Source organism: Aythya marila, assembly GCF_965140915.1.
Source record: "Aythya marila genome assembly, chromosome: 7".
Lineage (NCBI taxonomy): Eukaryota > Metazoa > Chordata > Aves > Anseriformes > Anatidae > Aythya > Aythya marila.
Genome location: NC_139048.1, coordinates 26,236,176 through 26,258,194, shown reverse-complemented (window position 1 = coordinate 26,258,194; position 22,019 = coordinate 26,236,176). Strand labels below are relative to the sequence as shown.

The 22,019-nt window shown below is 40.5% G+C and overlaps 1 protein-coding gene across 2 annotated transcripts; it reads right to left on the bottom strand.

Moving 5' to 3' along the window:
• Positions 1–687: 687 nt before the first annotated feature.
• On the bottom strand, positions 688–21,571 carry SFTPD (surfactant protein D). Of its 2 annotated transcripts, XR_014317982.1 has the most exons (11): positions 21,171–21,329; positions 20,874–21,002; positions 20,164–20,294; positions 17,492–17,700; positions 15,394–15,501; positions 14,697–14,786; positions 9,822–13,001; positions 2,926–2,997; positions 2,008–2,069; positions 1,092–1,185; positions 688–813 (listed from the first exon to the last, which is right to left on the bottom strand). XR_014317982.1 is itself a non-coding variant. In XM_082765460.1 (8 exons), the coding sequence occupies exons 5-8, from the start codon at positions 17,682–17,684 to the stop codon at positions 12,622–12,624; spliced, it is 771 nt and encodes a 256-aa protein (XP_082621586.1). In that variant the 5' UTR covers positions 17,685–17,700; positions 20,164–20,294; positions 20,874–21,002; positions 21,171–21,310; positions 21,555–21,571; the 3' UTR covers positions 11,888–12,621. The 2 variants fall into 2 exon arrangements, 1 of the variants encoding a protein (XP_082621586.1); XM_082765460.1 differs by lacking the exons at positions 688–813; positions 1,092–1,185; positions 2,008–2,069; positions 2,926–2,997 and adding an exon at positions 21,555–21,571 and having other exon boundaries at positions 11,888–13,001; positions 21,171–21,310.
• Between the last annotated feature and the right edge of the window lie 448 nt (positions 21,572–22,019).

Sequence of the window (22,019 nt, the reverse complement as noted above, 5' to 3'; positions counted from 1 at the left end):
TTTTCTTTTCCAATCTCAAAGAGTCTGGTTTCTGTCCTGTAGGCCACATTACTAGCTCTGTAATTCCTCCTTACATCTTCCTTGCTACGCATATAGCCCTGCTTTGCAAGTACTGCACAACACTCTGGGAGATGATTCCTAATACTTGCTCAACACCATGACAGAAATACCCGCTGTAATGACAATCAGTATTGTCATGATGGCATAAATATTGTCTATCTTTACTGGAAATAATACAAAGATTCATCACAGGGCTGTTCTGTCATGTTGTGTTCCCATGGAGATGAACTATACCTCCTCTGAAAAGACGTAATAATAAGCATTTTTTGCTTTAACAGCCACTGGCCAAGATTGCCTTGGAAACATATGCTTGTACTTCATATCTTGTTCTTTTGAGCAGCCACCTGGCTCTTGTTGTCAATTTAAAATAAAGATAATCTAGTCTGCAGATAGCAAAAAAAAAAAAAAAAAAAAAAAAAAAAAAAAAACACCTTTTTAGGCTGTTATTATGCTATTATTGCTGGGAAATGGCCCATCTACTGTGTCACTGATAAGTGTTACAACACATATATCCAAAAGCACTGCCAAATTTTTATTTACTATTGAAAGTCTAAGTCCTTGGGAGAACCTTGTGGTTGAAAACACATGGCAGAAAATACAGACTTAGAAGTGAAAATAATAAACTCACCAGGCTGCTGTTCAGGTCTGACGGTCACAGTACAATGAAGCTGCTTTGCACCTTACTGAGGGGCTCCCAACCAGTAATGAATTCCCATGAAATGCCACGTTTCATGGTTGTTATCTTGCCATTAGCTGAACACAAAGACAAAATAAGTATTACAGATGCTCTTTTTTGCACAGAGCTTTTCAGGAGACTGAACACAAATCTGTATGTTTCAGTTACTTGTGCTGTTTGATGCATTTAGCACTTAATATATTGAATCTGTTTCATTTGTAACATTACATTTTAGACTCTCATTAGAGCACAAGTACAGAGGGACACTTGTTATCTTTGTGATAGCTGATAGACAGATGTTAAGGCACGTCATCATCTCATTTTCCAGGAAACACAGAGCTCTGGAGCACCTTACCAGGCTGGTGACGTGCAGCTGTGAGTCCATCCAGTGCCTGCAAGTCAGTGTGGTGGCTTTGTGCTTCACCTCTGGAGGACCGGATTTCACTCTCCTGAGACAAGAGGGATGTGACAGTGGCAGCAAGTGATGCTTTGGGGCCCCATCACTTCTTGCCTTGGAGCAGTACTGTAACAGTGCAGGCACACGGCCCTACTTACAGTGACTATATCTTGTGCTAATAAATCCCCAGCAGCTCCAAACCAGCCATGCTGGGCACTGCTGGCAGCACAGCCAGAGCTGTGTGATGCCAAGGAAAGGCCATGCAATTAAATGCCCAAGGAAGCTCGTTAATTTCTTCCTCTTTTACTGCTACTTGAGCTGGCCTGCAACTATGTAAGGAACAGTTAGTAGAGAGCCTTCAGTGTAGACATATTCTTGGAAGATTCCTCTAAAGGATGAGAAGGAAATAAAGGCTTAGCTACAGACATATATTTATTGAAACAATTTTTCTTTCACCCTGAGCATTCCCTGACTATATCTTCTAACCCAGGACACACTAATCTGGAGCCCAAGTACTATAGAAATTTATTTTGTAGTTTTTGCAGTACTTTAGTTTATCACTAGGTTTCGATCACTCTTAGACTACTAAGGTTAGATAGACTAAAAAGGTTGATAGAAAGGTGAAGATAGTTTTATTCTTTAATTACAAGCCTATTTCTTTGCTGAGTTCTCTGCAAGCTTTTGCAAGCCAAACTCTTAATGAAAATAAACATAGTTTGCTGAAATCCAATTTTCCTCTATAGTGAGATTTGACCAAAACTATTCATATACAGAGATGATAACGAGGATGCAATTGGAAAAGTAAATACATTAAAAGTGAGCAGATTCTCTCAAGTATAGCTACTTAGGACCAAAGTACCTTTGTTTACAATACCTGTTACATCAGCATGTGTTTTGAGATGCTCCCTGAAGAGTGACAAATCACATTTTCACCACCTAGACATAAAAACAGCAAAAATTGAGCACAGACCTCTTTACATCCAAAATAGAGGCTCAACACCTATGCCTGATGCCCTACTAAGACGTGTGACCTCTCCAAGCAAACATTTGCCATGCTTACATCCTTAGAGCATTGCTAAAACTATACTCTTGCTATACCATTCTGATTATAATTCTGTTATTATAATCTGGGCTTTACTGAGGTCTTTTGTTCTGACTGCAAATTGTTAACACCGATCCCCAAAATCAGAAAGATTAACACAATGAACCATTTATATTCATTCACTCATGGGGATTAGAAGACTGCTGCAATGTAACTGAAATTGAAGCAGATGAAACTACAGCATTTTAACCAGCATTGCATCGTCCAGTAGTATTTCTTCTCTGTTTGCTTCTGTTAATATTTCAGTAAATTATCTACAAGACACAGAGCAAATCAGTGGCAAGTTCTTGAATTTTTAGATTTCGACCACAAAAATGTATTTTTTATACTTAACAGAATGACTCAGGTCATATTATATTAGGTAGGAATATGCAAATTACTGAGTCTAAAGTGTAACACCTGCACTTCTAAAACTGTAATTTTCAGTGACCTTCAAAGGCAATTGGGTACTTAACTGCCCTTTAGAAACTTCCTTAGGCATATAGGTTGAGATGAAAGGCAAAACTCAGAGGATGACGCTTTGCAAAACCAGTGTGAGGAAATTCTTTCCTCTACTCAGATATTGAGAGGGAAACAAGGTGGGCTACTCAGTCGCTGGTCAGGATAACAGACACTACTGTTAGCATTTTCCTTATGCTGAGGCACAAGCCATTGCAACCTTTAGCACAAACTGCATTAAGAAATACATACCCATCTGTTTTCTTTTGGTTCTGCCGTATATTTTCTTTTTCAGCTAGCTAGTTAAAACCCCCTGGAGTTCATCTAGGTAGACAAAAACCAAGGAACAGATGAAGACCAGTGACATAGAAAGAAAACAAAAGGGAATGAACAGAGTCCTAAAACCTCAGATTCTCTCTGGAGAAAAATGGGAGATCTGATCAGTACAGGGAGATTGGCCAGTACAATTCAAGCTGCAACTGTTTAGTAGGTTCTTAAAACACAGCAGACTTAGCTTGCAGGACAAATCAGAGAGAATGTTTAATAACCCTGAGAACCATAATAACCATGAGTACCAACTAATTAACTAATAAAATAATTTTGTTATTCCATGAGGGTCACTTCTTACAGTCTTTATAGCAGCTTTACATGAGATTTTGAAGATTAATTACTGTTTTTCTTAGTCAAACACGAGAAACCTTAATGAAATTATTACTAACCACCTGAGCTACCTGTTGATTTTCTTACATTTGTTTTGGTGTTCACTGCTTTGAGGAATCATTCCATGAGTTTGGCATGGTGAAGTCCAGCCCCCATGTGTTTAGGCAGCTCACCACCTGGCTAAGGAGCAGTTGTCCTGTTCTTACTGGCCAACCTGACCTACAGCCCGGCCTAGAGATTTCGGATCCATTCTGCTAAGCATGACAAAATATATGCGTACCTGTACAATAGACTGCATATATCTCCATACCTTTTCCATCTGAAAGGCAAAACACAATGAGCACATTCTGCTCATTTTCTCTCAGCTCCCTACGTGCCACACCATGCAGCCACATAACCATTATGTTGCTCAAATATTATCTCTGCAGCAGTGACTATAAAGGATGTTACCAATTGCTGGCCTATCCATGCTATTCAGGAAATATAAACAACAGTACAGCTATGGGTACCTTTGTTCATTGGCTGATTTATTCCCATTCACTTCAGCAGAGATGTGAGCTTTCTAACACATGCTGAATTCAATCGAGTCCTCTCACACATGCTACAATTACAGTGAGGTTTACCTTTAGTCTAGACCAATATTGTCAGATACATATGCAAAATCACGGAAGCAGCTGCTGTCCTGTTAATAATTTTTTCAATTCTTTTGCCTTTTCCTGCATCTCTCCCATTTCCTGCGGCCCTCAGTGGTTTCTCACATCTATCAGGAACCAAAACCTTGCTTGTTTTCTGAATATTCTTCCATTTGTTCATGAAAGGAAGGCAGGTTGCAGTATTGCCTCTCTAAAAGCAAGCTATGATATCTTGTAACCTCTGGTTTCTGAGGGAATGTACTCCAACAGAGGCATCTGGTGTATCAGCAGCTGGCAGACAGGAAAATAGTTGTTTGTCATGAGTGGGTACCTACAAAAGAGTGCTTCAGATATGCTTACTTGTTAGTAATGACACATTGCTTGTCTGTCTTACCAGACTGTCACAGGGGATCAAGCTAGAAAAATAGGCCTAGCATAGGGTTTCTGTAACTGTGCCTTTTCAGAGTGTGTTCACATGTCCTCTGGGCTGGACTGTGCAATTGCAGCTGTGTCCACTTTGCACAAAGGAAGAAATACCTTGGGACTGAAGAGAGGGTGCAGCCCCTGAGCATGAGGGCTTCCTGGCACTCCGCATGGGCTTAGCCTCCTCCCTGTGACTCAGTCCTAAGCAGAGCCCGGCCTACTGACTGCACCTTTCAAAAGGCCAGTCCATTTCCACTGCTACCTTGGGCAATCATCTCAAGCTGAAGTGGATTTTCAGGTATTAACTTCTAAAAATTAGTATTCAAAACCTGCAGAGAACAATCGTACTCCTGGCTTGCAGTACCAGTGTTAGCTGCAGTGTTAGCAGTGTTATGCAAGCGGTACACTCCATTTCTTTCTAACTTTTTATGTTCTTTCACCTTTCCAAAATAACATACTGTGCCATTGTAACAGAGATAAATCATTCACACTATTGCACTTTCCAACAACTCATACAATTTGCTAGAATAAATGCTAAATTCAGATTTATTCTGAGAGCATTAGACAAAGATTAACTTCAGGGCTGCAGCATACAAAACCAGCGGAGAGCTCCTAGTAACTTGAGACAGAGGGTAGTTTACAGCATTCAGTGAACTAACACATAATACACTATAAAGCACTACAGACACATCAGAAACATATCATAGAATCATAGAATATCCTGAGTTGGAAGGGACCCTTAAGGATCATCAAGTCCAACTCTTGACACCGCACAGGTCTACCCAAAAGTTCAGACCATGTGACTAAGTGCACAGTCCAATCTCTTCTTAAATTCAGACAGGCTCGGTGCAGTGACCACTTCCCTGGGGAGCCTGTTCCAGTGTGCAACCACCCTCTCTGTGAAGAACCCCCTCCTGATGTCAAACCTAAATTTTCCCTGCCTCAGCTTAACCCCGTTCCCGCGGGTCCTGTCACTGGTGTTAATGGAGAAAAGGTCTCCTGCCTCTCGACACCCCCTTACGAGAAAGTTGTAGACTGTGATGAGGTCTCCCCTCAGCCTCCTCTTCTCCAGGCTGAACAGGCCCAGTGACCTCAGCCGTTCTTTGTACGTCTTCCCCTCCAGGCCTTTCACCATCTTTGTAGCCCTCCTCTGGACACTCTCCAACAGTTTCATGTCCTTTTTATACCGTGGTGCCCAGAACTGCACACAGTACTCGAGGTGAGGCCGCACCAGCGCAGAGTAGAGCGGGACAATCACCTCCCTTGACCTACTAGCGATGCCGTGCTTGATGCACCCCAGGACACGGTTGGCCCTCCTGGCTGCCAGGGCACACTGCTGGCTCATATTCAACTTGCTGTCTACCACGACCCCCAGATCCCTCTCTTCTAGGCTGCTCTCCAGCGTCTCATCGCCCAGTCTGTACGTGCAGCCAGGGTTTCCCCGTCCCAGGTGCAGGACCCGGCACTTGCTCTTATTGAACTTCATGCGGTTGGTGATCGCCCAGCTCTCCAACCTATCCAGATCCCTCTGCAAGGCCTTTCCACCCTCATTCGAGTCCACAACTCCTCCAAGTTTGGTGTCATCAGCAAACTTGCTCAAAATACCTTCTATTCCTACATCCAGATCGTTTATAAAAATATTGAAAAGTACTGGCCCTAAAATGGAGCCTTGAGGGACCCCACTGGTGACCGCCCGCCAACCTGACGCAGCCCCATTTACCATAACCCTTTGGGCCCTGCCCATTAGCCAATTGCTCACCCATCGTATGATGTTTTTATTTAGCTGTATGGTGGACATTTTGTCCAGTAGGATCCTATGGGAAACCGCGTCAAAAGCCTTGCTGAAGTCCAAAAAAATCACATCAGCTGGTTTCCCTTGGTCCACCATACGGGTGATCTTATGATAAAAGGAAATCAGGTTAGTTAGGCAGGACCTACCCTTCACAAACCCATGCTGGCTGGGACCAAGGACTGCTTTGTCCCCGAGGTGCACCTCAATAAGTTCGAGAACCATCTTCTCCATGATTTTACCAGGCACTGACGTGAGACTGACAGGCCTGTAATTGCTAGGGTCTTCTTTCTGACCCTTCTTGAAAATCGGCACAACATTTGCCAGCTTCCAGTCTACCGGGACCTCTCCAAATTCCCAGGATCGTTGAAAAATAATTGAGAGAGGTTCCGCGATGACGTCCGCCAGCTCTTTCAGCACCCGGGGATGAATCCCATCCGGACCCATGGACTTGCAGGGATCCAGGTGGAGTAGCAAATCCCGCACACGTTCAGGGTCGGTTGGGAGTTTGTCATCCCCACCGTCCCGGTCCTCCAGCTCAGGGAACCCTGGGTCCCGAAGCCCATCATCGGCATTGAAGACAGAGGCAAAGAAGGCGTTAAGCATCTCTGCTTTGCCTATGTCATTGTCTATGAGGAGACCTTCCCTATCAAGGAGCGGCCCTATGTATTCTTTAGTTCTCCTTTTTCCATTCACATATCTAAAAAAACCTTTTTATTTTCTCTCACAGACACAGCCAGCTTCAACTCTAGGTGTGCTTTGGCCACACGAACTTTCTCCCTACAAACACGAACAGCATCCCTGTATTCTTTCCATGACACCTGGCCCTCCTTCCAGTAGTGAAACACTCTCTGTTTCCGCCTAATCTCCATTAGAATGTTCCTGGTCAGCCACGCCGGCCTCCTGCCCCGCCTGCCTGACTTGCGATATTTAGGAATTGCCTGATCTTGTGCTTCTAGGAGGCATCGCTTGTATCTTAAATAGCTTTTACAACTACTGCTGTGCAAAGAGCTGGCAGCTTTTCTTGCCACACTATTCCTGACACTTAATCCTTACTTGCTAGGAATACAGATTCCACCTTATTAACAGACTTTAAAACATGAGATTAAAAGGCAATAAACATTTTCACCTCATTAGCAGAACTTTTCAATTGAAAGGCTTTCGGGCTTTGTTAGCTTCCCCTCCTCACTGTTAGGTATTCAAGCTACTAATGGTCTTTACTGTTGAAAGGGAAAGGTACGATTCTCCAGATGCTGCCAATTGCAACTCTACACTATATAACTGGTACTAGAGGCAGTACTAGAATAGCAGCACACAGAGAGCCATCTGGGCCTTCAGAATAATACTTGCTTTACTACTTTTTACTGCACAAATCCATGATTTAGTTAGCAGGATTAGGAAGCAGTATCAGTACCCCTTGTTTTCATCGTAGCTGGTAACAATAGGTAAAATGGTAAAGAGGTTTAAAAAACCATCCCTTTTCCTTCTCCATTTCTCTTTTCCTATCTTTTCCTTGCTTTTGTTGATACTTACAGCAGTTTAGCAAGGGTAGAGACTGCATGAGGGTCATAGAGGTGTTAAAATGTTTTGCTTTGTAAGCAAGGCAGCATTACGCAAACTGCTCCTGAGTGGGATACCCTTGCACAGGTGCCATTGGATCCATAAAGTGCAAGGTACGAGATCAGGAAGTACTCATTATTATTACTATGCTCCAGAGGTTTCAAAATTTCCAAGTAAATTTGAAGTGCTGTGGCCACCTCTGTTTGTTTGTAGTGGTTGCACCTCCCTTGTTTACATCAAAACCATAGCTGGGAATAATTTTTGGGGTGGGTGGAAGCATGCAGAGCCTTTTCTGGTGTTTGTCTCAAGCACCAGGTTGGGGTGGCCAAGAGCAGTAGTCCGACCAGTGCATATGGGAGGGCGGGGGGAAGGGTGCAGAGCTCTGACCCCAAGAAAGCACCAAAAGCCTGCTGGGTAAAGCTGCAAGGTGACACCAGGCCCCTGGTTTACTCCCTCCTTACCCTTCACATTTCCTTGATGGCAACATCTCTGAAGGTTTTTCAAGTACTGGCTCTCAGAAATTAGACACCTAAATGTGGGTTGACTACTGTCATATTTTGTAAACAGTCCAGGGTAAATTCCAGTTGCCTGAAGTGTCTGTACTCACACTCTCCAGCGCTGGAGGAGGATGCCAGCCTGTTACACACTGTGGAGTTTTCCTCCTGCTGCAAAGCTGCCTTGTGCAGGATGAACGCACAAACTCAGCTTTGAGGAACAGACTGTGCTGCTACCTTTAGACATAAACAAACCAGAAACAAAACAAAACAAAACAGAGGGCCAGGAAACAGGTTTCGCACTGGTCTGCCCTGCAGCACTGATCTAAACAGCTCAGGCTACCAATGCCTGAAACATCACTATGGTCACAGACCATAAAAAAGAGATGTTAACTGCAGGTGCCTGAGGATAAGATCATTCCCTAGAGTGAATACAAAAGATCTGGTGCTGCTGCAACTGCTGAGGGGTTAAGCAGAGAGTTTAAAAGAGATTTGAAACTGCATTTAGGTTTCCAGACTCTCCTACGTTACTTCTTTTCCTGGATATTATTGGCCAAACTACAATCCAAGATTTATTTTTTCTTTCCTTGGCAGGTCCTGGGCTAAAGAGCCATACTGATAGTCCTAAAGACACAGGCTTCCCTATGTAACTCTTCTCTGCACATTTCACACAAGAAGGCGATGCCTTCTTCCATAGCAGGAAACAAGCCAGAGAAAAAGACATGTTTCTTCTCTGCTCTGAGCATAAATTATCCACTCCTCCCCCACATTTATAGTTTTTGATTAAAAAGGACAGCAGTAAGTACAAGTTGCTACTGATTGAACTAGTTTCCTGTTTCCATCTTGTAGTTCCCATTGAAAATTGCCACTCGAAAACTGAAAAGAAGGAAAAGAGCTTTTCAGAAATCATGTTTTTTAACAGGTGACAGGATAGCTTTTCCTAAGCCTAAACTTAGCCTAAAATTGTGCTATGTTTCAAAAAGATAAACCCTGCAGCTGATTAACAAATGCTGCTCTCATCTTGAATTACTTAGAAGCTCTGCGGAGGTCATATTAGCACCAAATGAGATGTTTCTAATCAGGGGCATAACAGCAAATACAGATTGGTTTCTAATTAATGCAAAATTAAGTGGTCATCAGGGATGCTGATTTAGGCCTCTAGAAAAACAATTTCAAACTCACTTTTTGCTGTTCAGCATCTACTAAAGAACAATGTTCCTAGAGAAAGAATAGTGTTCCTTACATGCCTGGTGACAAAGGTTGGAACTGAGGGAACCTCTGAGAGTATCTCACTGAGTTTAACAGATTCAAATAGTATAACTTAGGCCAAAGAACTCAATGACTCAAAACTGGTCTGACTAGATATTTACCTCAAGCAACCAATTCAAAAACCTCAGCTCAGGCTTCTTATACACATTCTCCTTTCTGAAGGCTACATACACCTCTCGCATGCACAACCTGGTAATAAGGATAGTTATCTAATAACTTTGGACAGTATGAAACTGAGCCTACCTACAACACGAATATTCATCCTCTCCACTTCCATGAACTTCTTCCGTATTTTTAGCATACAACTATTTTTGCACTTACCTGAAACCAGTTTTTCAGTCTGTAGAGATCCCATCTGAATAACATGTAGTGCTGTCCAAATGCAAATGATCAATATAGGGTTAAAAGAAGTTTCATGAAGTTCAAACAAGTGCATTAGAAATTCAATGGGCAAAATCTTGTAAGAATTAGTCTAACTTACATTTCAGAGCTGGACTCTTGATACATTGAATGACATGGAAATTAGGAATAGTATATCTACAAAACTTCTGCTGAAAGACAGCTTTTAATTGGTTAGAACATATTTGCTTTACGATACTTGTGTGCAATCAAATATCATATATGTATCTACAAGCACTATCTACAGTTCTGCAAGCAAGTGTATCTAACAAGCACTACTATCTCTATTCCTGTCATTACTCTTGTAACTATTACAGATCCCAAAAGCTTTTATTGATATCCTATAATAGTTTGACTCAGCATGATTGAAGCTGTAGATGCAGTCTAAAAGAGGAATGCTCATATCGCATTAATATTTTGCCACTTCATTTCTAGCATTGCGAGGCAGGATCAATTTTTTGAAATGACAAAATGAATGAGGTACAAGTGCCATAATAGATACAGCTACTAACATGTAATTTGCAGGTTTTAATCTTTCCTTGCTGTGATTACCTTTGGGCATCTGTTATTAGGTGCTGCATAGCTGATCTTCATGGAGGACAACTTGATGGTTTAGGTGACTGACGGTGGGAGAACAGAGCCATTTACATCTGCAAAATACTTCATTAAAGCCTTTTAAAATTCACAGATAAAACATTGTAATTCATTGGCTGGCCTACTGGAGGCATTGCTCTTAGTTCAGCTATGAATGAAATGGTCACCAAACATAGCACAGTGCTTGTGCAGGTAATCTTAAAGCACACTTCCTTATTCTTTACAAGTACATGCACCTGACACTGAATTACCACTGATCCTTACACCTAGCAGCACAACAGGACCATATTTACCTCTCTAGAATGTCTCTTTTCTGTCCTAAACTAACCCACATCTGTCTTTGAAATACTGCACCTTATCCTGCATTTTCATGTAATAAATATTGATTAAAATCTCCAGGCACATTTTTAAAAGTTCCTGTTTTCATAGCTGTAGGGTGCCAATTAATGACGGAAAGGAATGCAGTTCACTTGAGAAACTCTAGAGATACATTGCCAGTAATGACACGGAAAATATACAGATCAGCAGATATATCACACTATAGAAAATACATAACCTTCAACAAGTGCAGTAATTGTTTTTCCTTTGCACTTACATATCCTGGTACAGATATAAGAACTGTCATTACTTACAAAGGTTGACACAGTATCAGGCAATGAAAATAAGAGATGTAAAACAGGTGAGCTGAGCAGATGAAGTAGATGGATACTGCCTAAAAGGTCTCTCTTGGGACATAGCATTAGACAGTTTTAACTTTGGCGCTGTCTTAAACTAAGCTCGGTTAGGACCATATTTTACACGTGACAACTCCTGGAGCCTATATTAGAGCCTCAGGTTCTTCATGCTCCGTAAAGAGCCTCTGTGTAGAGCAGGGTGAGAGCTTAGTCTCTGACTAAATAAAAAAGCTCTACCCTTTATTGCTGGCAAGCACAACAACAGTTAAATATATCACCATAACGACAGTCTCTACAGCAAACCTTTCCATTTCAGTTGTGAAGGCTGACCAAGTAATCTAGGTGCTGTCTATGGCAGCATTTCAATTTGCCTCAATGCAACTGCAAAAAAACACACACATGTAAGGAGGACTTGTCTCCTGTGTGCAGGGAGCACAGCCAGGGCCTTCTAGACACACTTCAGGTGAAGGTTGTTGGTCACCTAGTAGGTCACAGTACTTCTCATAGAAGCACAAGGTGGAAAAGGTGGAAAAGTTATAAAGATAGGAATTTTAAACAGACTTGTGGAACCAAGACAGAGAGGAATAAGGTGGGTCTTCCATGAAGGCAGAGTTCCAAATCATCTGCCTCATTATCTGTAGACAGACACTTTTGTTTTATCAACACGAGAACTCACCAATTATTGTTTCCAACACTGGGCTGCTGTCGGCTGCGTAGACTCCAAACAGAAACACTGAGAAAACCATAGACATGCACTTTTCTTCTCAGACTCTGAGGAAATCACATTCCCATGTGTGATGATAATATGGCCCAGATCACGACATGGTCTTTGAACCACAAGTCCACATACATGTACAAATGCCTGCTTGATTGATGCAGTTTGCTTGGAATATATGTTTTCAATGGAGCAGAAATACTGTTTATGAGCTTAATCACTTACTTAATAATAATCACTACTTTATAAATTGCCCATTATATTCCTTAAACTAGTTTTAAATGCTCTATCTTACCTAAATTTCCATGCTTATAAAAAAGAGTTCCATGATTTTCATGTGTAAAATTTATTTTGGCTTACATTTTAGGTTCAACAAATCATGAGGTACAGATTAAGCTACCAGGTCAGACTGTGCTAGGCCACGAACTGCAAAACACATTTCAAATGTTGGTAGGCACCCTGTCCAGGGGACCATATTAGAGCTGACATGGAGTTCAGCCCTCCAGAAGCCTATACAAACGTTAGATCCCCAGCAGCCCATGTGGTAAGCACAAATTAATTCATAGTGATTGAACAAACAGGTCTACTTCATTAGGAGATTCAAAACTGAATATCAAAAGTAAAACAATTATACATACATGCTGGTTCTGATTTTTCCAGGCCATAAATGGTAACAAACTTCTGTATCAACAAACTTCTATGTCAACTGAGAACAAAAATGTTGATTTTCTCAGATCTGTCAGCTCGAGAATTCACAGATAATTAAAGCCTGTGTATTTGAACAGTCCACATCATTCCATTTTCCAGATTCGTACATTACCACACAGTCTTCATTTCTTAGATTATTTGGTTCTCCAGTATTCCATTTTGAGTAAGTTACAGCCCCTCCGCTCAGGTACACAAACCTGCCCTCAGTCTGTGCATCAGATATCCCTATATGAGCTTGCCTTGCAGGTCTCACTAAGTCTTTTAAAGCTGTATTCTCAGCATCATTCCGAGGAGAAGCAAGTGTACTTCCAGCTCTCGCACAAAGGGATTTTCCATTTTCAAAAGTATCTTGGTTTCCGGTTGAGACAAACATTTTTTTACCAATGCTTCTGATGTTCTTTAAAATCAAAGCTAGAAACAAAAATGACCATCAAACTGAGTTTCACTATAAATTGAGGATGGTATACTTATATAACTATTATTATGTAACTTTAGTTATTTTCCATAATATCACAGTTGTACTTTGTACACAATTAACACCAGTTATAAACAGACTACTCACTGCAGTAGTAGGCAGAACCCAACAGAAGTCAAACAAAAGAAATATCTGGAAATAGCAAATCCATGCTTTAGGAAAACTGGGTTTTCACAAGACCTGGATCACGAGTCCTGTTTTAATATTTTTTGTTCCTGGTTCATACATTATTACGGTTCTTGAATCAGGAACTTAAGAGTTCATGCTCTAAGGCAAATCACAAGCATGACAAAATAGCTTGCCAGATTTCATTGCAAAAACCAGAGATCAATTCAAATTCCTGCATAGGAACCGAGCTGCAATTAGGAGATCTTCTGTACCCTTCTGCTTTATTGCATACATTCCTGGTATCTCACAAACTAAAGCTGAGAGCCTGTAATGAAATTCAGGGTTTAAAGCAATAGAGCAGAAAGAGGAGACACAGGAACAGCTTCAGCAAGTCTGTAAAGCCACATATTTGTCCTGAAAATTTAACTAATCTCAGGAGAAATAGAAATCTGTAGCTTCCACACCTTCCAGGTTTTCATGAAAAAACACTGGAAAGTGAAGCTTTTGATTGTTTAGTAGATAAAACAGGGATTGCAATACCTCTTTTGAAATGCAGTTGTTGTCTGTAACAGGCCAGTTATTTTAACTTACTCTCTCAAACATGTTTCCAGGATTAGCATGAGGTCTGTCCACCCTATAACAACTATATAAAACCTGTGACATATGCATAGTTACATTTTCCCTGATACTGTGAGAATGGAAACAGTGCAATGCTCCTGTGGGCAAGGGAGCCTCTGCTCTCCTCCTGTTTTAGACACCCTTTTCTAGGGCATTGATATACAAGCACAGGAGAAAAGGGAGATGGCTAAAGGGATTACTGCTACCAGCTGTTCAGCCTCTCCACGTTCTACAGCTTCTTGCCCCAGTATCAGGTTACCATCAGGCTTTTTACACAACTATGGCTTCAAAGTTGTGCTTTTTGCAGGGAGGACACCCCCCTTGGAAGGACGATCAGAGCTACATTACTTTACTCTGCTGATGTTTGTGCTGTGCTACGTTGCAGACTGTGCCATTTCCTTCTAAATTAACCTAGGAACAGTAATGGACTCTGTGCCTTTCCTACTGTGATATTTGTACCAGTAATAGTAATGCAAGGATGAGACGTTCTTTAAAAATTTTCACACAGTATCTCCTGGGAAATTACTTACAGCCAGGCTTACACAGACAGCATCCCAACCCTTGTCTACTCATAGAAAACTATCTAGAACTGAGGCAGTGAGAGAGAGATAACACACCACTTAAAGCACAAATGACCAGCGAACATTAGCCGGTCCCGCAGTTCATGTAACAAAGCCCCTGAGCTGTATGTTGGCAACGAAATCCTTGAAGTTTGGCAGGTCAGTTCAAGAAGGATGTAAAGTATGCAGTGAGAAAGCGTTTAAGTAATGACCATCTCCCATGAGTGACACAAGAGAAAATTGCAATATTTGTTTCACCCTACTGTTTTCAGTTCCTTCTCCAGCACAAGCATGCCCATCATATCGCAAAGCCACAAAGAAAACAAAAGAACGATTGTATCTTACCATTTTTGTATCTATTTAATTCATCTTCCAAAACCTTGAGTTTTGTTTCCAAAGCAGTTACTTGTCTCTGCAGGCCATCACTTGCTACAACTAGAAGTTTAAGGTATTATTTAGTAATTCATATTACAATGACTACACAACTACTGTCTTTGGTGTAATGTGATGCCATGTGAGAGAACTGTTTGTTTTCCAGAGCAGAAACCACAGGCTACATTGCAGACTTGTTCCCTGGGAAACTGTGCCACTGGGAGAGCCGCATCCCTTAGTGGGATGGATGCTTGGGTGAACTTTGAATTCTCAGGGCTGACAAGGTCATCCCCTATGCAGCTGGGAAAGCCCAGTTCTCAAAGGCAAAACACACATGTAAGCATTTTAAATGAGTTAAAGTTAAAACAGAAAACATACGATCAGTCAAAGAATGAAAGGTAAACTGCTGTTTATAACATGAGCCAGAGGGTTTGTTATTTCATTCACAGACAATAAAGTAATGACTCATTCCAGGCACAAAAAAGTTATATTGGGCAACTCATCTCCTAAGTAACAGACAGTTTATCTTTCTGCTCCTCACACTTGTGTGAATCACACCTTCCCTCAAATGATGTTATAAGAATATCAGACATTAACACAAATATTTCAGGGAAAATATAATAACAGATTGAAAACTAGATTATAGAAACATGAGAAAATTATTTCTTACTTCCTTGTTCTCCTTTTTGTCCTTTCTCTCCTTGTGGTCCTACATCTCCTTTCATTCCAGGAGGTCCTGCTTTCCCAGGAAAACCCTGCAGACCTCTCAATCCTTCTCCTAGATTTTGATTTAAAAGAAAATGGCTTTATTGTTTTCTGAGACAATTCTCCCACCATGTTTTCTTACTGCTTGGAGGGAATGCCAAACACAGGAATTGTTTAACAACAGGCAATGGTGTGCAGAAGGCACAAAGAGACAGAAGACACTCCTAGAAGATAGGTTGCAAGGTCCAGCTGGGAATAGGGGATAAAATGGTATTTGTTTGGGAACAACCAGTTACTATTGATAAATAAGCAGGAAACAGATGATGTGGACAGAGCCATCCATCAGTCTTCCTCTTCAAGGAAGCTTTTGAAAAGCAAAGTAAAGCCCCTACATTCTCACCTAGGAGCCACAGAAATAATGCAGAGCATAAGATGACTTCTTGGTCACCCATGATTTCTTAATACTCACTTGTTATTTTAGATTTTTATGAAGCACCATAAGATGCATATGCACTTTATTCCTGATGACCTTGTTCTGAGAAATAATCAACTTTTGAGTTTTGTGTACAAGACACAAAACTAGCCCCAAATTCAAAGTGACACCTTTTCATAGAAACAATGGAGGCTGGGTATTCAGCTTTCTATGGAGCTTAAAAAACAACAAACATAACCAGAGTAAGATATATTAAGAACAATAATACGCGATACGCAGCTTGACCTTCAAGGAGGCAAAACATAGAGCATGGCCAGGAGTCCTAACTCAGCAGAAAGGAGGGGGTGTGGCATCTAGCAACATCCCCAAGGGACTAGACCACTATATTACCTTGTAATTGTCATCACTCACATTTCAATTCATCTTTGTCTGAATCTTTAACTCTTTCATCATGCATCAAATACCACCCTCACCTCTACCAGAAAACTGTTCCTGTGGAAATATTCATTTGCTAAGAACACATTTACCATTACTACACCATTACTTCAATGAAAAATCACTTTGATGGAAAATTCTGTACTACATCTATTTATGACAATTAAAATCCAATGAAATAAACACTTTCTCTTGTTATTGCAGAGGCACACGTGCTCTAAAACCAACCACACCAATCACAATATATTATTTAGACAATGAGCTAAATAATGATAAAGGTTAAGGATACCTCTGAAACAGTTACTTAAACAGGTAGTGCTGGATTTACTTATTTCACCTATGAAAGTGCAGAGGGCATACTGAGGATATGTGCCACTGAAAATGTGTATACAGCATATCAATCCACACCACTGAAATTTTATGTCTTAGCTCATATGCAGTGGTATGGGTACTGATGAGAGTATGCTTTGCTGCTGAAAAGCAATTATCTAATGGTAAGCACCTGACAACACAGGATATGGTAAGAAAGTATACAACTCTGTATGCACTTATTAAATGTTTGGACTGTTTGGACAAACATTAAATGTTTTGGACAAATCTTCTCCCAAGATTTGGCATCCTGGGAGAGCTGGTGACTTGGTTCTATCATGTGACACATAGCCCTTGCTGATCTGTTTGTTGTTTGCAGCAATTGTTTGACACATCATGTCTTGGGGGAATTCAGTTGTTGGGACTTAGTGAATTTGAAGCAATCCAATTATGATCATCAGATTAGTAGCTACCTCTAGCAAGCATGATTTCTGGTTTTGAGAGCTGGCCCCCGGAAAGGAAAAGCAGACATAATTCAGTATGGTATTGTAGGCAACTCTGTAAGTGGTTCGGAGTACAAATGGTACATTCAGATCAAAATCTCATTGCATCTCTGTTTTATGGGCTGCTGCGAAAATGTGGTTCTCATTTATTTATTATTATTATTACTCATTTCTTAAAAGCCAAGTATCCAGTCTAGAATTATAAATGTAGAAAGTGCTTTATAGATAGATTCCTGAAATTGTACATAATCTACAGAGGGTTAATGGGACAGAAAAAAAGGAGATATGTTAAAAAAAGACAAATGAAGAAGTATAAAATAAAACTAAAGAGATGGTAGGCAGTGTTAAAAATGAAGTGTTGCTTAATGCTCTTAGTTCTGTACCTGGGTCTCCCTTTTCACCTTTGGGACCATCTCTTCCATCTCTGCCTGGTAAGCCATTGACCGCAGGAGCACTGCACTGAATTACCGGGCAGGAATACCTATTCTCTTCAGGTTTATCTATGTTAACTGAACTCATTACCATCATCAGTGAAATCCAAAGTACCAGGGCACTGAATGGCTGAAGGAGAGTCATTGCTATGGCCAAAGCTCTGCAAAAAATAAAGCAGATTCATATCACTAATTTCTCCATGAACATCATTTTAAAGGGTTGCCTAGGGAAGAGTTGCCTACAATGACTAGGAAATATATTCTGTTTTCAGTCAAAAGAGCAAGAAGAGGGGGTAGTGCCTGAACCATTTCATCTAGACTCTGGTTGTATCTTCATGTATAAAAAACAGAGGAGAAACAGCCAAGCTTGTAAGAATCTGAAAATCTCAAGGTGTAATGAGAATACGTAATAGAAACAGTCATCCATCTCTCATGCTGCAAATCCATTGTACTGTTTTCTTCATTGTATATGTAAACTTAAAACATTTCTCGTTATGCCAAATGAGTCACACACAGTTACAGTTTGGGACAAATCCTTAACTCTCAACCTACTGCCTTTCTGCAGGGATGCTTCTGTTCACAGCTATCAGGATGTCTAAATCTATACTGATTAATCTATTTCTCTTAATAACGTCTTCAGTGCCAGCAAACACCCACAGCTTAAAAGTACTAAAATTTTACATGTGTTTAGGTAGCTATTATCTGATTGCCTCCCAGTTTCTCCTTTCATACCTAGTACATTAATAAGATACATTTCTTCCTCAGTATTACACCTCAGAGCTTAGGTTCTCTTGGATTCCAGATCTGCAATACTTTGCTGCCCTCTCTGAGCAGACTAGTAACGGGCAATAAGATCATGCTCTGCATGATGTTTCGACAAATTACACCACTGAATTTATCCTCCATTTTCATATGATAGCCACATTTGATGCAATCATGTCCCATGTATTTTGTGTTTAACTGAAAACCAACCAACCACCAACAAAAAAACAAAAACCCTATGGCAAACACAAGCTGACGAACTTTTATAGTAAATGAGTGCCAAGTCAATTGACTTTGTTTTCTCCCAGTTCCATCAGTCAGCTTAAAATAGGAAACAAATTTAAGGAAGTTCTGCTACGTTACCAGAAATTAGGGTAAGGAATCAAATCCAGCTTGAACATTGGTAATAACGTCATTTATTTCTCTTTAATTTAAGCTTCAGGAAAAATTTCCCATGGAGAGCAGACTCCCTAGTCATGTTTTATCTGATAAAGTACAATACAAAGTGTATTAATTAATACTACCATATTAATTTCTGTAAGAACATTATCATTACAAAAAAAAAGGCAGAGCTTGAGAAGCACCATTTTTCCATATACTTCTCTGTGCTACTTTTAGGCTTAGCTCAAAATCTAGAGCAATAGCCTATAATAAAATAAAATACAGTAAGGTATTTAGATGGCCAATATAACACAGCTATAATCTTAGCTTATATTTTTTAGCCAGCTTCATGAATGAAGCCAGTTCTTTTCTTCCCTCTGAGGGTTTCTTCCTGGTGGATTTTAATACTGTGTTAATTATCCAGTACCACAGACGTTGATATCACTGCAGTCTCCCATGAACTCAGTGAGAAAAATATACTATTTATGGTCCAAAAAAAGAAAAATTGACAACAAAATGTTAGGCTCACAGTAAAGTCCTTTCCCTACAGAGAATCCTTCTCATACAGATCTTTGCTGTTTTTTGCCTCCCAACCTGTCCTTCAGAAGCTACAACCTATTTACCTCCAAAGTTTTCCATGTTGACCACCCCATTTCTTTATTCTAGGAGATACAAAGTGCCTGTTTACATTCGGGAAATTGGAGGCAGGGTTTCTTTGCAGCTAAATCACTTCCCCAATAGATTAATGATAGCTTGCACCAACAGTACTTTAGTTAAAAACACAAAATGTTCCCAATTTCTCTGAAAAAAACTAGGGGAGAAAAAGTAGGAAAACCAGATTTTGCATTCCATATTTAGATTTAGAGAAGATGGAGAATCTTGCATGTAGGATCATACTAAGTGTGGGTGTAGCGACACTGCTTGGGTCCTGAGGCTTACACAGTTGCAGAATTTCTCAGCAGAGAGATTAAAATCAGGCTCTGAAAGATGTCATGAAAATTCTTTTATATTTAGGAGGCTAGTTAGCTCTGGAGTAGATATAGGAGCTATTACTTCAAGATATAAATCTCAGGAAATTCTTCCATTCCTCCTTAAAAGCTGCTTTAGGACATGATTCACCCAATGCTGGTAAACAGTGCGGAAGGGATTCTGGAAAAGGCAGCTAGGAGTCATTGCTCCAGTCCTAGTCAAGGCAGTGACAACTCTGAGTCATCAGCCCCAAAATCTGCGTTGGACAGCACATGATAGCCCTATTAAGTCAATCACTGGGAAACTGCTCCTCAAAAGTAAATATTACATTTATAGGGGCCAGAAATTAAACTGACAGAGCACATATTGCTAACATTCCTCCTCAATAGCTTGTCATAGACTCGTGGGGCAGCCAACAGAACTCCTTTCTAAGCAGCCTGTCTGTACCTGCAAGGGTTGCAGGGCCTCTGTATGGTCAAATAGTTATCAGAGCAAAAGAGAGTTTTACTTACCAGCACCTTTACCTGGTCTGTACACAGTGAAACTCTTATCACTCTGTTGGCTTTCCTGACAGCCAGCGTGACAGAACGTAGTAGAGAAGAATTGGAAAAGACACCTGATGGATTTTATCTTGAGGACAAGTCTGCCAAGACAAAAAAAAAAATCCCTTTCATTTGTACTGAAAGCTGTAATTTTGGGCTTTATTTTTTGAAGAGGTGGCTTACTAGCTTATCTCTGTCTTGCACAACACTAGCAATTGCCTACTTTGACCTTACCACCCTATTTACATGTTATTGCGTATGACATCCTGGGATTAAGCCCTTTGATCTTTGCATGGCCTTGGAGAGATATTGACTGTGTTACAGTACAACCAACAAAAATTCTGAATACCTGCAGGTACCACACATTTTGACTATAAGATGTTTCCCCTTTATTCAGTCAATGGTTTAATTTTCAAATTGGTGATGAGGCTAAAATTCTCAATAGAGCTTGCATGGCCATCCAATTATGGTACCATTATGTAGATATGAAACGTACAGCAAGAATAGTGTGTCTGTGGGGATATTGCCATGGGTAGCTCTGCAAAATGAATAACATAATACAGTTTTGAGGAAGAGATGTCTCTGGCACCTCTGCTTGTAGAAAACTTCCTTACCCTGTGTGAGGAAGCCCTGTTGGACATCTCCAGCTGCAAAATAAAATCAAATCATAATCTCCATACCTGCAGCAGTGGTGGGAGTGATCTTGTTCCTAAGGTCCCATTTCCGGGGCTGATATTCTCCGATGAGATAGAGTCAGATACAGATGTTGTAGCCTGCCAGGCTGCATCTCTATCTTTTCTGTTCAGGAGCTACAATAAATTTAGTGTCAGTAAAAATAAAATTAAAACATCAATTCAGAGCACTGCTGTTTTTCAGATGTGATTTGCTAAAATCATTGCAGACCCAACACCATTAAAAAGGAATTTGGATTTAGAGATTTATTTCTTCAAATAAGCAGCTGGAATTTCTATACCAACCTTTGCTATTGTGGCTAGGAACCTGAATGTGGTATCCATTTGCTGTCAACACTTGACATCCAAGGTTCACGTTGTCACCTTGTAACCTGTTTAAACATCTGGTTTATTTTTCCATGTTGAAATTCTTGAAGGTTTCTTTCCTGCAGAAGTGGAAGCATGTAGTAGATAGGGTTCTTAGCAATTTCCCTACTCCCAGTTCTCGCCAGCTCAGAACAACAAACAGTATCACGTGAAGCATCTTGTTGACCTATAGTTTATCACACAGTAGAAATGTTACTAAGCTGTAGCACAACAGCCTGTTTACGCATTATCCAAGCTTACAGGACTATTGCACATTCTTGCATGTAGTGATAAATAATGCTTATAAGGGCAGGTGGTTCTTACCTCAAAATTATTAGAAGGTTTTCTTCATGGAATTTATCGTTTCATTTTTTATCTCCTTATTTGTATACAGACTTCCCTTCCTCCAGCTTTATTTGAGTACTCGGTTCCTCACTATTTAGATGCTTGAAATCTTATACCTTCTTTCTGTATATCACTCTTTGTGGGAATGGTCTTTTCTTATGTCTGTCTGCTCTTTGATGTATGGTGCCGCTCCCTGCAAATTTCCTTGGAGAATCAAGCCGCCTGGCACGTGAGAACACTTGGCTTTTGAAGTTTTAAAGTTGACTTTGGAGCCATCAGTTTTGAGTACTCTTCACCAGCAGCAATATCATATGGGAATAACAGAAATGGGAGCTACATCCAATTATTTTCATCACAGCATAGCAGGGTGACAGCTTCTAGAGGCTTGCAACAGAATAAAAAAAAAAAAAAGCAGTGGATAGAAATGCACAGCCAGCTCATTGA